Here is a 21755-nt window from a genome sequence, read left to right as displayed (position 1 = left end):
GGTGGAGAGGCCAAACATCCTGAGCATTTCCATCCACAATGTTTGTGTTGCTCTCGATTATTATAACCATAGTCACATTTCTCACAATAATAAGCATATCCCAGGAATCCAGTGATACTGGTAATGGTATCGAAATGGTCATCGTGATGATAAACATGAATGTATTTTCTGTCCTTAAAATGTTGGCCTCGAAACAACAGAGGCCCGCGCATTTCTTGAGGGTGCACTTTCAAGGTGTAGCGTGGAGCTAGGGCATCTTGCAATTTTTGCATCTCAGGAATGCCACAGGGTGTGTCTTTGGACAGGCCAGCTTGTTGCAACAGGAGTTCTGCTTCGTTTCGTTGTTTGGTTCGGTTCGATTTTCGAATGTTCTCCCAGGTTCTTTTCCATTCTACCGTGTCGTTCTTGTTGGCATAGGTTCGTCCCACCACGATGGCATGGGCTAAGCACATCTGGTCTTGAGGGTTGTTAATTCGGACGAGACTCTTTTTGGTGTTGCGAAGGTCGTTCACCAGTAGGACCTTTTTGCGTCCTGTCCCTTGAGGAAGAGAGACGTGAGCCATTTTCAGTGTGGCTTTACCATCGGTGATGTCAAACTGGTCATTAGATTGTTGTACGTGTTGAATCTTGTCCATGGCTTTGGAAGGGGTTAGTTCTGCAGGTCTGCTAAACTCGATCCAAACAGGGGATTTCAAACCATCGTGATCTATGGATAGTGTAAAGCGATCGTCTTCTTTGGGTTGACATTGTCACTTGAGTGCGGTGAGCAAAGAATCCCACATCTCGGTGATACACCCTTCTGCTTTCTCCAAGGGTACGTCGGCCTTGAAATCTTTAAACTTCACCGTGTAGGTGTAAGCCGTGGTTCTAAATTTTCTAGAGGAGCGCTTTTCCATCTCTCGAATGGAATAGTACTTTTCAGGGTTGACTAAGGGTGGTGAACTTGGTTTAGAGGGTTCGGATTCTGGTTCACTCATGTCCTCTTCAAAATCACTGGCATGAATTTGTGCCAAGATTTCAGCCCTGGTACGAGGCGATAGATCACGTTTCTGCCTCTTACTTTCTTCTTCTTCTTTCTTCTCGAATGAATGGGATCGTTTCATCTTGAGTGCAAAACGTCAAATGACTCAAGTTCAAACACCACAGACTAATTTATAGTCATGGCAAACCAGCGTATATAAAAAGGGTGTGTCTTGTCCTTTCACTATTCATTTCACTCTCAAACCGAGGAGAACGATGGAAGAGACTACCCAGATGGAACGTTTCGTCAGAGCTTTGCGAGGGGTCATTAGAAAATTCTCTTCAGACCAGCCGACGGACTACTCTCCTTCCTTTCAAGATAAGAGTCAGGATACTTGCTATATCTGTCAGAAGAAAGGGCATTGGTCTTCAGAGTGTCCAGACCGTCAAAAAAGAAAAAAAACAGGGGCTAAAAAAGACAAAAGTCAAGATACCTGTTATTATTGTAAAGAAAAAGGACATTGGTCTCCAGATTGCCCAAAACAGAAACAAGAGGAGTCAGAGGAAAAGAAGGATTCTTCAGAAGAAGAGAGGGATTCTTCGGAAGAAGAGAGGGATTCTTCGAAAGAAGAGAGGGATTCTTCAGAGGAAGAAGAGGAAGAAAGAAGACAATTCTATTTAAAAGAAGCAAAGAAACAGGAGAAGAAAAGAAGAAGGGAAGAAAATGAGGAAAAAACGGTGAAGAAATTCAAAAAACAGAGACTAAACAAGGAGAAAGAAGAAGTCAATGAACTTTTAATTAAAGTGTTCTGTGGTGAATTGTGAATTGGATTGTAAAAAATGGATAAAAGAATACATGAATGATATAAGGTAAGTGTCTTTGAGTTTTGATTTTAAAATAAGAAGCTACACTCACGCACTCATACACAGACACGTATTATAAGGGTAAAATGGGTGGGGTTTATTTTTGAGTTATTGGCAAATTGAAATTGTATTTCTTTTCGAGAAATGTGGGTGGCCCTGAAAAGGGCCTTTTTATTTTGGTGTAGGGGTGAGTTTAACCAATCAACTTTAACTCCCTTAAGCCTTTGCCACGGCCAAGGCCTACTTCTGATGATTGGGTTGAAATCACTAAGGGTGGTACGACAGGCTTAGTCACAGGGTTGGCATGTTTAGCTCGGGAAGGTCGTATTCTCTTCGGTCGTGATAAAGAAGTCTGATACATTTGTTTCAGACTTCTTAACTCCGCTAAAATGTCCAACAGTACCGTAGCCATTTGATTTTCACCCTCTTGTTTCTTTGCTGCTACTTCTTCTTGCTGTTGTTGCTGTTGTTTTTTTCTTACCTCTTCTTGTTGCTGTTGCTGTAGGAGAAAAGCTTGTTCCGCTTCCTTTTGTCGTTGCATAAATTTCTCCAATTCTTCTTTCTGTCTCTGTCTAAAATTCTCCACTTGCGGTAATGAAGAAGGTAACGAAGGTTCCGGAACAAATTCTTGCGAGGTAAGAAAATCCACAAAATCCCAATTCACCTCTTCTGAAAGTAAGTCCGGGTTCCCTTGGGCAGTCTCCCCTGCTGGTGCACCCCAATGGATCGTTTTCTGAGTTTCCGTCATGTTGAATCACTGTCGCATAGATTGACTGCACACAAGCGCTAGCGAATCTATATAGACCAACTGACGTCACAGACTACTCTCTTCGGATTGGATGCGGGCTGACTGAATTTTGTAACGCGTGTTTGGATTGGTGAATGAACTCAATCCGTTTCAATCCTGCCTCTACCTATAAATAAGCGCAGTTCAGTGCATTGATTCACTTGTTCTCGTCGCTTCAAGATGTGGACCGATGTGCAATCTTCTACGCTTGTGTCTTCCATGATGTTCCGGACGGACATACCCATGTATGTCCGATCCAAGTGGACTGTTGTCCACAGGACAAACACCAGTCTGTGGATACGTAGGATCTATGTAGAAAGACAAGGATGCCTCAAAAGAGTCCTGATTTACGGTCCTACAGTGAAACGCAGCCTAAGGACAAGAAGAAGATCAATGCGGTGCCCTTTATGTTAATGAATACATTAACATAAACCCAAAGGCCCTTTTCAGGGCCAGCCATATTTCTCGAAAAGAGATAGCCTTTCCATTGCGTACCCCCTTTTTTTTTTTAAATTTAAATTTAAATTTAAATTTAAAATTTTTTTTTAAAAAATCCCAAAAGCCCAAACTCTATTCCCCATGTTAATTTCCCTTGTCCCTAGACAGACCCAAACTCTATGTTAAATTCCCATTGTCCCTAAAGTGACCCACGATTTCTCTCCATGTTAAATTTCCATTGTCTCTAATCTGACCCAGGGGTCTTTTTAATGCTAAGTCCCATTGTCCCTAATGTGCCCCACTTTACTACTATTATGATACACTTATCATACCTGTATATGAAATCTTAATACTAACACTTATACTTGCAATACTACTACTAATAAAAACACCTGCATTGATAATTTGATTATGTTCAATTGGACTTGTATCTAAATGATCACCAGCTGTATGAAAAGACATATTTTAATATATAGATATTGGATGGAATACTAGTTACCACAATTGAATAGTCATATGATAAATGATATATTATTTTAAACAATTTATATTTGCAGTGAAACATACTTTTACATTATTTTCACTTAAATTTCATTTATAGAACAGTATACTCTGCATTCATTAAATTACTGAAATGGTTAATAATACAACAACAAATACTGCAACTTCCAGAATCACAAAAATCAAAAGATATAAACAAAAACTTCCCTACATGTATCAACAGTTGTCACTTAATAGACAGAACTATGAAGATTTAGAATAGGATGTTAACAAATTAGGTATTCAAGTTAAAAAGAAAAAAATACCAAGTAAGCTTACTACCAAAAAATCAAATAATAACAGTGAATTTTAGTACATTCCCAGGAAACAGAATATATGATTTTTCTTAACTTGATCTGATACATCTTAAATCTGTAGAAAATGATTCATATTGTATGACTAAAATATTATGTAAACAAAAATTCCATCACTTTTTTCAGATGCAACATGCATACCCCAACCCATCCTTCTTGATCATAAAGTATACCAGCATTCCACTATAAGATGGGGAGCTGTCGTGGCTCAGTGGTTAGCTTTCTGGACCTGTGAAATAAGGTAGGTTCAAATTCTACCATCAGACCAACCTGGGTTAGCTACCATGGTGTGTCCTTGGGCAAGGCACTATACTTAAAGTGCCTTGGCACTAAATAACTTACTTGTGTTGGTTTACCATAAAAGGCCAAACCAAACACAAAAAAACAACAACTTTAAAATATGAGTTTTGTCAATACTAAGTAAATGAAAATCATACTGAAGAAATGTTTTTGTTAATACAGTTTAATGGATCTAAAAAATCTCTTTCTTCTGCAGGAGTTTAAAATGTTAAATTAAAAAGGTCATGGTACACATTGCTTTGTTCGTACACATCAGGCTCCGTAACCCATATCCAACTAAAAAATTTAGTAGAGTCTGAATAAAACATATTTTAATCTGGATGATAATATTCTTTCTCCATTCATATATTACACCACCAAGATTGATCCAAATAAGATTACATTTTACTATAACACTGAGGATGAGTATGCCTCTTAACAACTGACAAATGTGGAGAGAATGGAGTTAAACTGAACTTTGATTTCTTTTCAGCCATAGCACAAGATGATCATTTATTATGAAAAAACCTGAATAAAGTTGGAGTTCATAACCATGACAGTCTTGATACAATATAAATTCAATATATTATTGTTGTCTTGAGGTATAGTTCTGTATATTACAATCTCACACAAGATCAGGGTATATTTTAGTACCATACAGTTAATTCGGGATTGTATTAATACCTATTCTGGTGAATGAACATTAAATAAGATTTACTATTTTGGAACCAGTTGCAATAAAGTTTACTAAACAAGAGAAAATATGACTTTACTATAATATCTAAAATGTAAAATCTGCAAACAGAATACTTGCTTGACTTTACACTTCAACTGTATCATAATATTTATTTGAAATGAATTTATACAAATGGCATTAAATTGGGTTTCAGGCTGGTAATGACAATGGTAGTAGTGAATAGGGACGGTCTAGGGACTAGGGAACTTCCATGTTAAAAAGGGTATATCCACTCTGGGGACTATGTAATTTAACATGGGAGAAAAAAAAATATCCATTCTAGGGACAAGGGGAATTTAACATGGGAGAAAGAAAAAAAACTATTCACTCTAGGGACAAGGGAAATTGAACATAGGGAATAAATCGTGGGACTGTCTTGGGACTAGGGGAAATGGAACAGGGTCGGGACCCTATTTTAATAAGGTCCTGACCTGATGGGTCTATGAAAATGGAACAGGCGAAAATTGAAACAGGGAGGGGTCTCTATTTTTTTATTATTTTTTTAAACAAAAAAATAAAAAAAGGGGTAGGCATTTGAAAGTCAAGATCTTTTCGAGAGATAGGAATGGCCCTGAAAAGGGCCTTTGGTTTTATGTTAATATACCATTAACATAAAGGGCATCTGTAACATCTTCTTCTTGACCTTAGGCTGCGTCTGACTGCAGGACCATAGATTAAGACTCTTTTGAGGCATCCTTGATGCTGCACATAAGATTCTTCGCATCCACAGGCTGGTGTCTGTCCTGTGGATAACTGTCCAGTTGGATCGGACATACATTGATATGTCCGTCCGGAACATCATCGAAGACACAAGCGTTGAAGATTGTACGTCGGTCCACATGTTGGGGTGCTGAGTAACAGGTGAAGGAATGCAGTGAACTGTACTTATTTATAGGGGGAGGAAGGATTGAAACGGATTGAGTTTGTTGACCAATCCAAACACGCGTTACAAAATTCAGTCAGCCCACGTCCAATCCGTAGAGAGCAGTCTGTGACGTCACATAGTCTATATAGATTCGCTAGCGCCTGTGCGCAGTCAATCTAAGCGACAGTTTTTCAACATGACGGAAACTCAGAAAACGATCAGTTTGGGTGCACTGATGGTGGAGACTACCCAAGGGAACCCAGACTTACTTTCAGAAGAGGTGAATTGGGATTTTGTGGATTTTTTTACCTTGCAAGAATTTGTTCCTGAACCTTCGTCACCTTCTCCTTCATTACCGCACATGGAAAATTTTAGACAGAGACAGAAAGAAGAATTGGAGAAATTTATACAACAGCAAAAGGAAGCGGAACAAGCTTTTCTGCTACAGCAACAGCAGCAAGAAGAAGAGGTAAGAAAAAAACAAGAAGAAGAAGAAGCAGCAGCAAAGAAACAAGGGTGTCAAAATCAAACGGTCACGGTACTGTTAGACATTTTAGCGGAGTTAAGAAGTCTGAAACAAATGTATCAGACTTCTTTATTACGGCCGAAGAGAATACGACCTTCCCAAGCTAAACACTCCAACCCTGTGACTACGCCTACTGCACCACCCTTAGTGATTTCAACGAAATCATCATCAACAGTACGCAGTCCAGAAGTAGGCCTTGGCCATGGCAAAGGCTTAAGACAGTTAAAGTTGATTGTTTAAACTCACCCCTTACACCAAAAAAGGCCCTTTTCAGGGCCATCCACGTCTCTCGAAAAGAGATAGACTTTCAATTGCCAATAACTAAAAAAAAACATTTTACCCAATAGTACCTGTCTGTGTATGAGTGTGCGTGGGTGTAGGTTCTTATTTTAAAATCAAAACCCAAAGACACTTACCTTTTATAATTAATTTATTCTTTTATAAATATTTACAATTCACAATTCACAACAGAGCACTTTAAAAAGTTCATAGACTTATTCTGTCTCATTGTTCACTCTCTGTTTTTTTAATTTCTTCACCGTCATAGTCTTTTCCTCCTCTTCCTCCTCACTTTCTTCCCTTCTTTTCTTCTCCTGTTTCTTTTTCTTCACCTGTCTGTTTTCTTCCTCTTCTTCTTCCTCTGAAGAATCCCTCTCTTCTTCTGACTCCTCTTGTTTCTTTTTTGGGCAGTCTGGTGACCAATGTCCTTTTTCTTGACAATAATAACAGGTATCTTGACTTTTGTCCCTTCTAACCCCTTTTTTTTCTTTTTTGACGGTCTGGACACTCTGAAGACCAATGCCTTTTCTTCTGACAGATATAGCAAGTATCTTGACTTTTATCTTGAAAGGAAGGAGAGTAGTCCCTCGGCTGGTCTGAAGAGAATTTTCTAATGACCCCTCGCAAAGCTCTGATGAAACGTTCGATCTTGGTAGTCTCTTCCATCGTTGTGCTCAGTTTGAGAGTGAAATGAATAGTGAAAGGACAAGACACATACCCTTTATATACGCTGGTCTGCTATGACTATAAATTAGTCCATGGTGTTTAAACTTGAGTCATTTGACTTTTTGCTATCGAGATGAAATGATCCAATTCATTTGAGAAGAAAGAAGAAGAAAGTAAGAGGCAGAAACGTGATCTATCGCCTCGTACCAGGGCTGAAGTCTTGGCACAAATTCATGCCAGTGATTTTGAAGAGGACATGAGTGAACCAGAATCCAAACCCTCTAAACAAAGTTTACCACCCTTAGTCAACCCTGAAAAGTACTATGACATTCGAGAGACGGAAAAGCGTCCCTCTAGAAAATTTAGAACTACGGCTTACAAATACACAGTGAAGTTTAAAGATTTCAAGTCTGAAGTACTGTTAGAGAAAGCAGAAGGGTTCATCACCGACATGTGGGATTCTTTGCTCACCACACTCAAGCGACAATGTCAACCCAAAGAAGATGATCGCTTGAGACTTTCCATACAACATGACGGCTTGAAATCCCCTGTTTGGATCGAGTTTAGCAGCCCTGCAGAATTGACCACTTCCAAAGTCATGGACAAGATTCAACACGTGCAACAATCTAATGACCAGTTTGACATCACCGATGGAAAAGCCACACTGGACATGACCCACGTCTCTCCTCCTCAAGGGACCGGACAATGCAGAAAGACCTTATTGGTCAACAACCTTCGCATTACCAAAACAAGTCTTGTCCAAATTAACAATTTTCAAGACCACATGTGTTTAACCCGAGCCATCATGGTGGGATGAACTTATGCCGACAAGAACGACACGGTAGAATGGAAAAGAGCCTGGGAGAACATTCGAAAATCGAACCGAGCCAAACAACGAAATGAAGCAGAACGTCTGTTACAACAAGCATGCCTGTCCAAAGACACATCCTGTGGCAATCCTGAGATGCAAAAATTGCAAGATGCCCTAGCAACACGATACACCTTGAAAGTGCACCCTCAAGAAGTGCGCGGGTCTCTGTTGTTTCGAGGGAAAGACTTTAAGGATGGATTCATCTCTATCATCACGATGACCATTTCGATACCATTACCACTATCACTGGATTCCTGGGATACAAATATTACTGTGAGAAATGTGACTTATGATGGTTATAATAATCGAGAGCAACACAAACATTGTGGATCGAAATGCTCAGGATGTTTGGCCTCTCAACCCTGTCTGAGCGAAGGGCAAGAACCAGTGCATTGTCCTGCTTGTCTGCGCACATTTGTCAGCCCTGCCTGTTACCAACAACATCTGAAGATGCAAGGTTCACAGAAGAAATGTGCTTGTCAACTCCTGAGATTGTGCCCAATGTGTGGACAAGGTCTGTGTATCAACAGTACCAAGGCACACGTATGTTCAGGAAAGAAAAAATGTCACATTTGTCACTGCATCGTGGACTTGGAACACCAATGCTACGTGCAAAAATACCAATCCCAACCAGAGAAAGAGGATGGTCACAAGAAGAAGAAAGGCAATTTCATCTTTTTCGATTTCGAATGCATGCAAGAGACTGGTATTCACATTCCTAATTTCTGCGTGGCTCATCGAGCGTGCGAGAAGTGATTCAAGAACCTATCTTGAGTTATTGCCCTCACTGCAGTAAGATTCCTGGAGGGCGTGAAAAAATCTTTCAAGGACCAAACACACTGGCCGATTTCACACAATGGGTCTTAGACCCCATCGACAAGACGTGGAGCCAAGAGGACATCGAACATTATTATGGAGAATGTCATCACCATGCCACGGTGATGGCTCACAATTTCTCCGGATACGATGGACAGTTTCTTTTGAGATGTTATACGGAACGTGGCATCGAGCGTCCTAAAATCACTTTGAACGGAGCCAAAATCATTTTCATGCAAGTGGGACAAGTGCAGTTTAAAGATTCGATGAGCTACTTAGCCATGCCTTTGAGTCGAATGCCTAAAATGTTTGGAATGACAGAAATGGCTAAAGGGTACTTTCCACACTTTTTCAATACAGAAGCCAATCAACATGCCGTTCTACCCCATTTGCCTCAGGCTCACTATTACGACCCTGACAACATGCGTACCGAACGAGAAACTTTCTACGCTTGGTACCAGGCTCACGCCTCCGACCCTTTCGACTTTCAGGAAGAAATGCTAAAGTATCGTCGTTCCGACATGGACATTTTACGGCGATGCTGTGGAAAATTTCGAGAACTGTTCATGGAACACGGAGGGGTTGATCATTTAAAAGAGGCTTGCACCATTGCCAAAGCGTGTTCCTTAGTCTACCGACAACGATTCATGCTTGAAAACACTGTGGCTGTCATCAGTCCTCAAACGACCAACTATGTCAAACGTCAATACTCGGTCAAAGCCCCATGCTGGTTGCATTACTTGTGCGACAAAGAAGACAAATGGATTCAGCATGCCCGCAACGGACAGGGCGAAAAGATCATCGGAATGCATTCGGTCGATGGCTGGGACTTAGAAAACCCCAAGATCATGTACGAGTTTAACGGTTGCTTATTTCACGGATGTCCCGTCTGTTACCCTGACCGCGGCACTAAAAATCAGTTCTTACAACAAACCATGGAAGACTTGTACCAGGCCATTTGTCAGCGACGCCTAAAGTTATAACAGGAAGGATACCAAGTGGTGGAAATGTGGGAACACAAATACAATCACCGTTTGAACACCGATCCCGAGTTTAAACGCCTCATGGAAAGTTACCAGTTCATGGACCCCCTGAACCCAAGTGATAGTTTGTACGGAGGAAGGACCAATGCCACCTGTTTGCTGTACCCAGCTGACGAAGAGAAAGGAGAAGAAATCAAATACTTGGACGTGTGTTCACTGTATCCCTACGTGTGCAAATATTCTTGCTTTCCTGCAGGGCACCCACAATTGTTCACCGAACACATCGACCTAAAAAACATTCGACAATACGAAGGCTTGATCAAGTGCAAAGTTTTGCCTCCCACGAACCTATACCATCCCGTCTTACCTCACCATTGCCAAGGCAAACTTATGTTTCCTTTGTGCTGTACTTGTGCTGAAACGTGCAACCAAGATCAACCTTGTCATCACAACCAGGAAGAACGGGCCTTGACGGGGACATGGGTCAGCGTAGAATTGTTCAAAGCTCTGAACATGGGATACCAACTGTTAGAAGTGTACGAAATTTGCCACTTTCCCAAGACACAATAATTCCACAAGGGTGACCCCACGCAGAAAGGCATTTTCGCAGACTACGTGGATGCCTTTTTGAAACTGAGCAAGAAGCCAGTGGCTATCTGTCCTGGTGTCACACTCCCGAAGACCAAAAGACATTCAGAGAGAAATTCTGGGCACAAGAAGGCATTACTTAAGATCACATTGAGAAAAACGAAGGCGGCGATCGTTTGCCAGAGTGATGTTAAATTGCTTGTGGGGTAAAATGGCACAATGACCGTCTTTACCCAAGATGGAGTATTTGACCGAACCTTCCCGCTACTTTCAGATGATTCACGACAAAGCCAAATTCATGAAACACGTGGACATCGTTCGTGAGGATTTGATCTTGGTGAATTACGAAGAAGATCTGAACTTTGTAGAAGATGACCCCTTTGGAAATGTCATCATTGCAGCTTACATGACAGCTCATGCTCGCTTAAAATTGTACGAAGCTTTAGAACTGTTAGGGGAACGTGTCTTGTACTTTGACATGGACAGTTGCATTTATATCGATCACCCGAGTCAACAGCACCCTGACATCGAAGGAGACCGTTTAGGAGCCTGGACAGACGAGCACCCCGATGACAAGATTCTAAGTTTCGTCAGTGGCGGTCCCAAAAATTACGGCTACGAATACTGGGACAAACAAGGAGAAGTGCACACGAAGTGTAAAGTGAAAGGACTTACTCTGAATTATCGTACCAGTCGAGTGGTCAACTTTGGCGTATTGAAAGAAGCCTTGCAGTCTAGAGAAAGTGACCACCTATCAACCCAACAAGATTGTACGTTTACCCACACACCACATCGTCAGTCGACCCTTGGAAAAAGTCTATCAAATCGTGTAGCAGAAGCGAGTGCGGCTTCCCACCCACTTTACTTTGCCGTATGGACATGTCGGTATAAAACATTGGTTGTAAGAGGATAGCCACCCACCAGAAGGATGACTTCGCCACAGCAAGAATCGAGTGAGAAATCCAGTGAGAACTCCAAGTTCAAACCCTACCATTTTCCAGTCTTCTTACCTGACTATTGTGATTGTGCCCGTCGATTGGACACATTTCAGAAATGGCCTACGGATAGGGAAGGATTACCTTCTTCGTATGTTTTAGCTAGAACAGGATTTGTCTACTTCGCACCTGAGTCAGGATTGGGATACGAAGTACAGTGTTTCGCTTGCGGACTGAAGTTACGAATGGATCTATGTATCTACAAAGATTCAGCTATTCTGGAACATATTCGATGGTCTCCGCACTGCCCTTACCTTTCAATGGCCTTTCCACCCATTAAACTACGGTACAATTATGACGGTACCTTAGAGATGGTACCTTCCAAAACTAGACGTAAACACATTGCATCCTATTTCATTGTTGTTTCTTTTCCACATAATAGCTTATTTTTTATAAAATGTTAAACTTTACTAATCTTTTTTCAAGATCACTTTAGTTTGCAAAAATATATCTTGTCATTTATTGGCATTCTACATTGAATTTTGTAAACTAGCTATAAACCTGACCTAATTACTCAACTTAACTGCTGACAGAAACAGTCTACAGTAAATGTATTTCATTTCTATAGCTCGATGGATAAACATTACATCTTTTAAAGCTGTGCACAGAATAGGCCGACATATCACGAGTCAGGAAAACATGGGGGTGGTATCCCCTGTGTCCAAAATTAATATCATTTTGAATAGAATATTCTAGTGACAATTGCCTCTTTTCAAATGGTAAGCATTGCTTTTTTTTTATTTTCGTCAATCTGTCAAATTCGGTATGCATTTTGCTTTAATATTTGAGATGGAAACCTTAGGGGCATAGAAATGTCAGACAGCATTGTACATCATGGATGGTGTCCAACATACTTTTATGATCATAAAACAAAATCCCATTTTTTAGTTATGGCCACTGATTTAAAAAATATTCATCCAAGCTAAATATAATAATAATAATAATGAGGACTTTGTATAGCGCCTAATCTTTAGAGGCTCTAAGCGCTTTGCAACATTAGACAACATAAAAACATACACAATGATATGATTACAAAAACAAACACCATGAAATTAGAAAACATAAAAAACATGCTGAGAATATTTAAGGTAGTTAACATTATTAAGTCATTAAGTTTGTTTTTGTAGTCAGAATAAGTAGTTTTGAGAGCACTCTTGAATGGGATCACTGCGTCTTTGCGTCTAAGTTCAGTGGGCAATTCATTCCATGTTGCTGGGCCCTGGTATGCAAAAGAATGCTGTCCATGTGACTTTGTTTTCATAGTGAGAATAATGAGTATATGATTGTCGGAAGAGGAGTGTAAGTATCTTGCTTGTGTGTACACATAGGTGGGGTCGGATAGGTATGTTGGACTAGAGTCTGTCAGTGAAACGTAGCACAGAGAACTAATGTTGTGTTTGATTCTGGATCGAATGGATAGCCAGTGTCGGGTACAGAGCAGCGGGGAGGTGTGCTCTGATTGTGGTACTCTAAGTATGATCCAAGCAGCTATGTTTTGAACTTTTTGAAGCCTCTGCAGTAGATATTAAGATGAACCAGACAGAATTGAGTTACCATAGTACAGTCTTGAAAGTAGTAACGAACACACAAGTGTTTTAGTGGCATCAACTGAAAGATATCTGAGAATGGAGCTGATGCGTCTCAGCTCAAGATATGCAGCCTTGCATATGTTCATGACATGTTGGTGCAATGTGAGAGTACTGTCCAGAGTAACACCTAGGTTTTGTACTGATTGTGTGAATTTAATGTTGGTGTTGCTGATATTTATTGTGTGAGGTAAAGGATGTGAATGAGAAAGTCTTTGTGTTGTAATCAGAATGGCCTCAGTTTTATCATCATTCATCTGCAGCTTGTTACAAGTCATCCATGATTTCACATCAGAAATGCACATCTCTACACCTTGGATGGTAGCATCAACTTCAGTTGGGTGGCTAGATTTGTATATTTGGGTGTCATCAGTGTACAATTGGTGAGACACTGGATGGTGATCTATGACACTTGAGAGCAGCTGAGTGTATAGAGTGTAGAGAACAGGTCCAAGAACAGACCCCTGTGCAACACCACAACATAGATCAACTGGGCTGGAGTGTAATCTATTTGCAGACACAATTTGTGTCCTGTGGCAAGGGCGATATGCAGATTGTACATTGCTAAAAAGACTGTGTGAATTCAGACAAGATGCAAGCTGGGATTGAACAACCTTTTGTAAGATTTTTTATATGAATTGGAGATTAGAAACCGGGCAGTAGTTCTTTAAATCCTTATGGTGTAGTGTTAGTTTCTTCAGCAGAGGTTTTACAATGGGAGTTTTGAAAAATGATGGAAATTATGCTGATGAGAGAGAGGTATTAATAACATCAGTTAGTGAAGGCAATACTGGATCTAAGCACTCAAGCAGCAGTAATGTTGGAATTGGATCAAGTTCACATGACTTTGGTGCACTCTAGGATGATTATTTAAAGATGAAAATCTCAAGTGGAAACCTTTCTGGTCAGCCATCTCATCCAAAACCTCCTGAAATGGAGAGTATTTTGCAGACTCCAAGATTTCCTCTTATCCCGCTGGTATGTTCTATTTAGTTTATCTGGTCTCTTTTTATTTTTTATCAATTGCTTTTATACCATGCCACAATTGGAAATTCTTTATCAAAAGTATGTATAAATTTCATCATTTTTCTGTCTGTTTAATAAGATGTGTTTAAGAGTACTTACTTACTCATGATGCTGTATATATGAGATTAGATGTTTTGTTAAAAAAGAATGCATTTTGTGATATATTGTATCACTGCTTTATATACAGTAGTCATTGCAACCAGTATGCATTTTGTTTACATGCCAAAAAATCCAGTCTGATTTCTTTGTTTCTTTTTTACTGCAATTAAGGAGTAGTGATAATCTTTATACTCTTAGCTGCATCCAGAAGGACAACACCATCACCATCCCCATCCACTCTGGAGTGGAGAATATAAAGATTTCTCTCTGCCAGTTCCTCTGCAAGTAGTAAGTATTGAGGATGGAAAAAAATGTACATTATAGAATAATGAAACAAATACTACAGGTGTTGACTTTTATATAATCTCTTATTTCATTTACAGCTCTCTAAATACGAGTAGGTCAATTATACACTGTATTTATGAATTTAATTCTCATCTAAGGTAGTAGAACTGTTTTATGTTTGACAAAATGTTGGGTAATTTGTGGCCATACACTAAAAACACATTTTGTAGCATTTAAAAATGCTTATGTTCAATGCACGTAAAACTCATTGGTTTGTTGTCACTTCAGTTGATAATAGTCTTCTCATCTTGTAGACATTTTGAATGTTAGTGTTCAATGCTAAGGTCATATACATTGATTCAACATCAAAATTTGTTTGCAAAATGGAAGATTATGACATGAAAGCACAAGCTCTTGTAGCTTAGATACTGTTATTTCAGAACATTGTGAGATGTTAATTAATTAAATTATAGGTCATAAAACATACTGTTCAAGACTTATTTGTGCAAATAAACAATGAATTGTTTTTCATTGATGTGTCGACTGTTCATCATTCCATTGGTTTTTTTATTTTTCTTTCTGATGTATACCATTGTCTTGTGTAAGTCAGACGCCTAAACCATCTACATTGAATGCAGACTTTACAGACACCAGCAGTGAAACAACATATCCAGGGAATAAAAAAATAAAGGATTATAGGGAAAAGTTTTCATATAAACTGTACAAAAACCATGTATTTCATTTCATAAATATATTTCATTGTTAAACCCATGTTCACTGTACAGATCTTTTTAAGGAGTTTATAATAATGATCTTGATCTTTCAAAACTAATTTCATCACAAATCTGTTACAGATTTCCAGTTCAATGTACTTATGAAACTGGACACAAATATTGAGAATTTGTTGGAGCAGCTGGCCCTCCAAGTTCATACACAAGGCCCAGACACAGAATATAGAGAAGAAATTCTTGCAATGCCATGTGATTCAGTGGAGGAACTAGAGGGCCTTTGCCAGAGGTTGGAGGAGAATCCCAAACTCTCCAAGAAGATGGTAAATTGGGGCTTTATTTTCTATTTAAAAAAACTGTTATAACCTTTATTTGCTGTTGTGAACCTCAATATGCATTATGCAAGTTCTGCAGTGCCTGTATAATTATTTTTGGGGGTGGGGTGAACATGTAGTGGTCGGCTGTTTTGTCTTACGGATATAGGCCAAAACATGTTTAGAGATGAACATGTAACAGGTATTTTACTACATATGGTATAACGGTACCAATTGCGCAAGTCCAGGTGGGCGGAGCTTAAGGTGTATGGAACATTGTATTCAGAATTAAAGAACAAAACTAGCTGTGATTGGTGCATTATGTAAGACTTGTACTTTCTGTTTGGCTTAAAAAAAAGTTGAGCCTCTTGGCAACATGTGAGTTTGTGTTAATTTCTATCTAGATCATATTTTGTATTTTTTATGATTTTTTTAAAATATGGTACACATGACTGAAAATGTGCTTGTTGTGACTAGATAACTCTTACCCCTGTCTAGTTCCAGTAGAGTTATCTCTCTTAAATGCAATGGAGTACCTGGTTATGTCATTGTCAAATTGACAATCTAGCATTGTTCTATAGGACAGCGTGTGACATGCATGCCCAAGTAGGACAGAAAGTATATTTATTTCACAAAACATTAGCATTGAGGTATATGGAAAAACAATTGGTACCGTGATACCTAAAGGAAAGAATAGCCTCACAGTGTTTCCATAGAAACGCATACATGTGGGCGGCATTTATGAACTATACTAGTTTGATGTAGGAAAACAAATGTATGCTGAACACTTTTGGTCAAATATTGAAAGTTCTTTAAGAACAAAATGTATGAAATCTTTAGAAAATAGCACAAGATGGCTTTGGATGGGGACTTTTGATAACTATAGCTATGATAGATATAGACTTGTGTTACCTGATGCCTTTATGTATGTGCTGTTACCTCCTAGATTGGAATGCATGCAACAAAATAAGTTATGTAAACATAATATAGTTGATTTTGGCCAAATATTGGCTATTGTACCTGCAAAAGATGAAAAATCATGTGTACAAAAACAACTATCTTGTTCTTGTAAGGCATGCCATAAACCAGGATAGAGAACATTCTAAGTACACTTGTAGATAGATCACTTGTACCATGTGGGATGTTCTGGCATGAGTAATTTTTAGGTAATTTATTAAGGATTTGGTATTCCTTCCCATTTTGATTTGAATTGTCCTGCTCTAATTGTCCCTTCTTTTTTTTTACACTCTCCTGCTTTGAAATTGTTCATGTAGTTAGTTCAGTTCTCTTGCATTCCCTTTTGTTGAAGTAGCAGTGAATACCAACAAACAAGAACAGTTTCCTTAAGTCAGCATTTCCCATTGGCACTTGTATAAGCCCAATTATAATCTACTATTGACTTTCAATTAATCCTATTTCTTTCTGTCAAGCTGCTCCTGTGGAATTTCCATGTTTGGTCCAACATTACAGAATGATAACCATTTTAGTCACAAAGTGCGTATTCATTCCATTCAAATCCACACTGTTCTTGAAACTTTGCATCCCATCGCAAGAATCCAAATTGGCATGAGATGATATCTGCATGGTTATGGAAGGCTGCACTCTACATGCCGGCATTGTAGAAAATATGAACTATGTGATATGAAAGAGCTGCGTCATCTTAGAAATTAAAATTACATGACTCTTGAGGTCTCCACTAAACATAGGAGTCTAAATGTTAGGTTCTCACTTTGTCAGTAATGTATTTTGAGATAATTTAATTGCAATGAAGTTAATACAGGTTGTTGATGAACTCATCTATATTACATGGATAATGTATTCAAGGTTACCACACCTTATGTATATCATTCAGTTATCTCCCTTACACCAGTCATAACATTTCAAGGAAATAAAATCTCACATTTTTAGTGACTGATTATGAAAATAAAGAGAAGATTTGTGAAGTATTATATTAGCCCTCAATCTTGATGCAAATGTAAGTAGAAGCAATTTGATAATTTCTCACAGTAAAGTTTACAAGTTTAAAAACTGATAAGGTATGTTCTGCTTGGCTCTGAGATAAGTTTCTCTCTATCTTATGCCAATTATTATTAAATTCTTATTTAGAAGAAATATACTTTATATGTATCTATATTATCTAAATTATTCACCCTTTTATATTAGATGGAAATGAACACAACTTCACTTGAAATTTGGGTCCTGTAAGGGATGTTATAGCACAGTTGCCTTTGGGCTGTCCTTGGACCTGTTGGGCCCTGCCCCATATATTTGTCCAAGGTAAGGTCATCAAACTTTCACTTCTCATTTTTCGCATTGCTGATTTTGCCACCTTTAATTCCTTTATCATAAGCTACCTCTCCCTTTTAGATAAACACTTTCCTCCTGTTTTTAACTCCATTTGATGTGCTATACTTAGTGTTTATATTTGGCATTTTTCTGTATTTTATTCCCCTAATTTCACCTCCCAATCCAAACATAACCACTTAGAAGCTGCGATTTACTATATTTGGTGACTGACTGGCTTATTGAAACAATTTTATTCACATTACAAAGGAGGAAAGCTTACTATTTGTGTTACAAAGAGGATGGGTAGGTGGACCTTTGTGTGAGGACTGGTGGTTAGTGACCTCTTGTATCTGTAGATAGTGTAAAGTGGTCAAAGCTTATACTTTATAATAAGATTGGGCCATGTCCACCTGTCTCTGATGTTAAGTTCTGCACCTACCAAACAAATATAAATTCCTTTCTTTTAGGTGAATTGTACATTTTGAAGTAGGACAGGTGCATACTATTTGGTACATTGACCTTTGACCTAGTTATTACATAATATGATATAATGTGATTTATCCCATATCACCTATGTGAAGTTCAATAATTGCTGATATGAATAAGATACAACTCATAGTTGAAAGAATTCATTTTATTTCAAAAGATGATTTTGATGGTGAAGCAAAAGTATGAAAACAATAGTTCAAACAGCTCAATGACATTTCTATACACATTCATATAAGACATAGGTTAGTACCTCATCAAATTGTTTTTCACAAGTGAGACTAAGTATATTTGTTACTTATACAGTCCCGAACTATTTCACAGATTATTGGAAAAATTAAGGTTTGCTATAGGTATAACGGTACCAATTGCGCAAGTCCAGGTGGGCGGAGCTTAAGGTGTATGGAACATTGTATTCAGAATTAAAGAACAAAACTAGCTGTGATTGGTGCATTATGTAAGACTTGTACTTTCTGTTTGGCTTAAAAAAAAGTTGAGCCTCTTGGCAACATGTGAGTTTGTGTTAATTTCTATCTAGATCATATTTTGTATTTTTTATGATTTTTTTAAAATATGGTACACATGACTGAAAATGTGCTTGTTGTGACTAGATAACTCTTACCCCTGTCTAGTTCCAGTAGAGTTATCTCTCTTAAATGCAATGGAGTACCTGGTTATGTCATTGTCAAATTGACAATCTAGCATTGTTCTATAGGACAGCGTGTGACATGCATGCCCAAGTAGGACAGAAAGTATATTTATTTCACAAAACATTAGCATTGAGGTATATGGAAAAACAATTGGTACCGTGATACACTATTACATATTATGTGGCTACTTTAATTCAATCCTTGAGTGAATGTCATTTATGAAGTTAATATATTCACGGTGGTTAATTTGGTTTATAATTGCTATTAGTACATTGTGTTGCATAGTTAATGTTATCAAATTTTTTTCAAGTTAGAGAAATTAAATTTGCTTGCAAAACCATGGCAAAAAATAACTATATACAAGCATATTTTGTCACATCGATCATGAAATACTACTACTAATAATAATATCAAAATCAAAAAATAGTAATATTATTATTATTATTATTTTCAGATATGCTACTTGAGCTCCCTTGGCAGGTTTACAATTGGGGATAGTGTCTGCAGGATGATGAAAAGCTTAAAACAAAAAGACTGGCCAGAGTATAATCCAAAGGGACGTAAAGGGAAAAAAGCATTTCAAGAGCTTGTGATATGTCAGGTTTTGATAAGTAAGTATGGCTTGATTTAAATTGTGTTTTCCATGTGACTTGCCAGAGATTTTTAAATGAATTGATAAAGTAACTTGAGACACATTTCAAAGTACATGTTTTAAAAATATTCCATTGATTATTGCTGGCATTTAGAAAAATGCAATGCATCCTTTGTTGTGAAACTTATTTTAAAACATTGTATTACTCTTGCAGAAGCCTGCTTGAAAACTAATGGCAAAGCAAAGGCAAATGGAATGGAAGAGACCATATCAGAGACCCTCAAATATGCACCCAACCAACGCAGAATGATAAAACACAAGGTAATCCAAATGACTCTTATTTCATCAATATTGGATTCAGTTTCGTCTTTTAAAGCATAGTATTTGCAAAGCGGATGCATTTCTAAACTGATAACAAAATCAGCTTATCCTATTGCCCAGGACTATCAGAGCTAGAGTCCAGCTAACTACAATATGCATATATCTTGTCTGATCGGACAAGTGCCTCCATTTGGAATTTTTATTCACATGAAATATTTGGATGAAATAAATTCATCTTTGTGCAAATTGATTGCACCATCCACTTGCCAGAAATGACTAGTAAGTGCAAAGTTATCTTGTATCATGGCTTAACGATAGTAAGGGAAGCACAAGTGCAGTGAAGAAAATTTCATACATTTTTATAATGCTGATTAACATGACTTCTGCATATGTAACTAGTGCTGAGATGATATGACTTTATTTAAGCATTACAATTTTGTTTTAATTTGCAGGTGCCTGAGCAGAAGAAGTAATAGATAAACTTTACAGTGGAGTTGGAGACTGATTCTGATTCATAATCTTAATTAAATCTAGAAAATAAACATTAAAGACATATTAAAATATCTGTTGTATTGTTTCCTTCTTTCATTTTTCTCTTAAAAACAAATGTCTGAACCTTTAGTCTGTAAATTCAGTGGATTCCTTATCAGCCCATCTACTTTTACTTTACACCATGCTACTTTAAAAAAAAAATGAATTATCCCCATTGGGGTAGGTCCCCCCAACCCCCCACCCTACTTTGTCAACTTACCTGCCACATTTAAATCTAATGGAAGGCCCTGCTGTAAAGCCTGTTAGTAAAACTACCCAACAAGAGGATTTCATACATTTGCAACTCCTAGATGGATGGTAATGTTTTCATTTTTGTAATGTAGATTTGGACATTCTTGCCACCAGTATGGAATATGTGTTTCAGAAACACAAGCAGCTTTCATCAGATTTGCATATAGGTTTTATATGTTGTGAGTATGTTGTAGGAAGTTTTTTTAAATAACATCATATGAGATGATGCCAGTGGAAATGGCAGAAAAGTGTCTGTATTGTTCACCAACTACACCTTGTTCTTACAAAATGTGGCTGTTACACATTCCCATGATGATGTCACTGACAGCCATCAGTGAGGAATGCCCCAACAAGCATAATACAAATTGCTTCCATTGTAATTGTTACAATTCCATTCTGACCACTCCGGTGTCCTAGTGGTTAGAGCGTCCGCCTCAGAAGCGGGAGGTCATGGGTTCAAACCCCAGCCAAGTCATACCAAAGACTTACAAAAATGGTATTAACAGCTACCTCGCTAGACGCTCAGCATTAAGAGGTTAGTGTTAGGACTGATCGGCCTGGTGTCAGGATAATGTGACTGGGTGCAACATCATACTACATGTTTGCAGCATGATGCCCCAGTGCTATACATCACTATAAACTGCCACACTGCAGACATCGTAGCAATATGACTGAAAAATTATTCAAGCTACGTTAAAAATCCAATCACACACACACACAATTCCATTCTACGATCCAGAACCAACACTAATTCCGTACTACAGTTCTTGCATTTCAATCCAATTTTGCTTTTGAAATGTAGTGCCACTCAATTCATAATGAACCCATTCATTTCAAACACTCACAAATACTTATTATTCCTGTCTACAACTGAAAAATATCTATATAAAAAAACGTGTAACTGTGTTTTATGCAAGGGCATGGAGATGCACAAAAACTTGCACCTGAAGCTTGAATAAAACCCCGACTGTGGATAAGACTTTACCCATCGATTACCCCAGCTTGGGGATAAATTCCGACCGTGGCGATTTATTATATATCCTATGACTGCTCCAGCTTGAGGGCAAAATCCAAGCACATCCCTAAAAAGAT

General features: G+C 38.2%; 1 protein-coding gene across 3 annotated transcripts in view; it reads left to right on the top strand.

Annotated features, from left to right (window-relative positions):
* The window catches only part of LOC149791501 (uncharacterized), a 38481-nt gene extending 18038 nt beyond the window's left edge, over positions 1–20443 (top strand). The window contains exons 3-8 of one of the 3 annotated variants that reach the window (XM_089970034.1): positions 4030–4144; positions 14417–14506; positions 15358–15554; positions 19422–19578; positions 19774–19880; positions 20333–20443. In XM_089970034.1, the coding sequence (XP_089826160.1) occupies positions 15378–15554; positions 19422–19578; positions 19774–19880; positions 20333–20353 (462 nt within the window). In that variant the 5' untranslated portion in view covers positions 4030–4144; positions 14417–14506; positions 15358–15377 and the 3' untranslated portion in view covers positions 20354–20443. Of the gene's footprint in view, positions 1–4029; positions 4145–14389; positions 15555–19421; positions 19579–19773; positions 19881–20332 lie in introns of all 3 variants that reach the window. The other 2 variants (XM_089970035.1, XM_089970033.1) reach the window with 2 other exon arrangements.
* Positions 20444–21755: the final 1312 nt, after the last annotated feature.

This window comes from Sinohyriopsis cumingii, chromosome 9 (genome assembly GCF_028554795.1).
Source record: "Sinohyriopsis cumingii isolate HCF-2022 chromosome 9, ASM2855479v2, whole genome shotgun sequence".
NCBI lineage: Eukaryota > Metazoa > Mollusca > Bivalvia > Unionida > Unionidae > Sinohyriopsis > Sinohyriopsis cumingii.
Note: the sequence above shows the minus strand (reverse complement) of the source record. Positions and strands in the feature narration are given on the sequence as shown.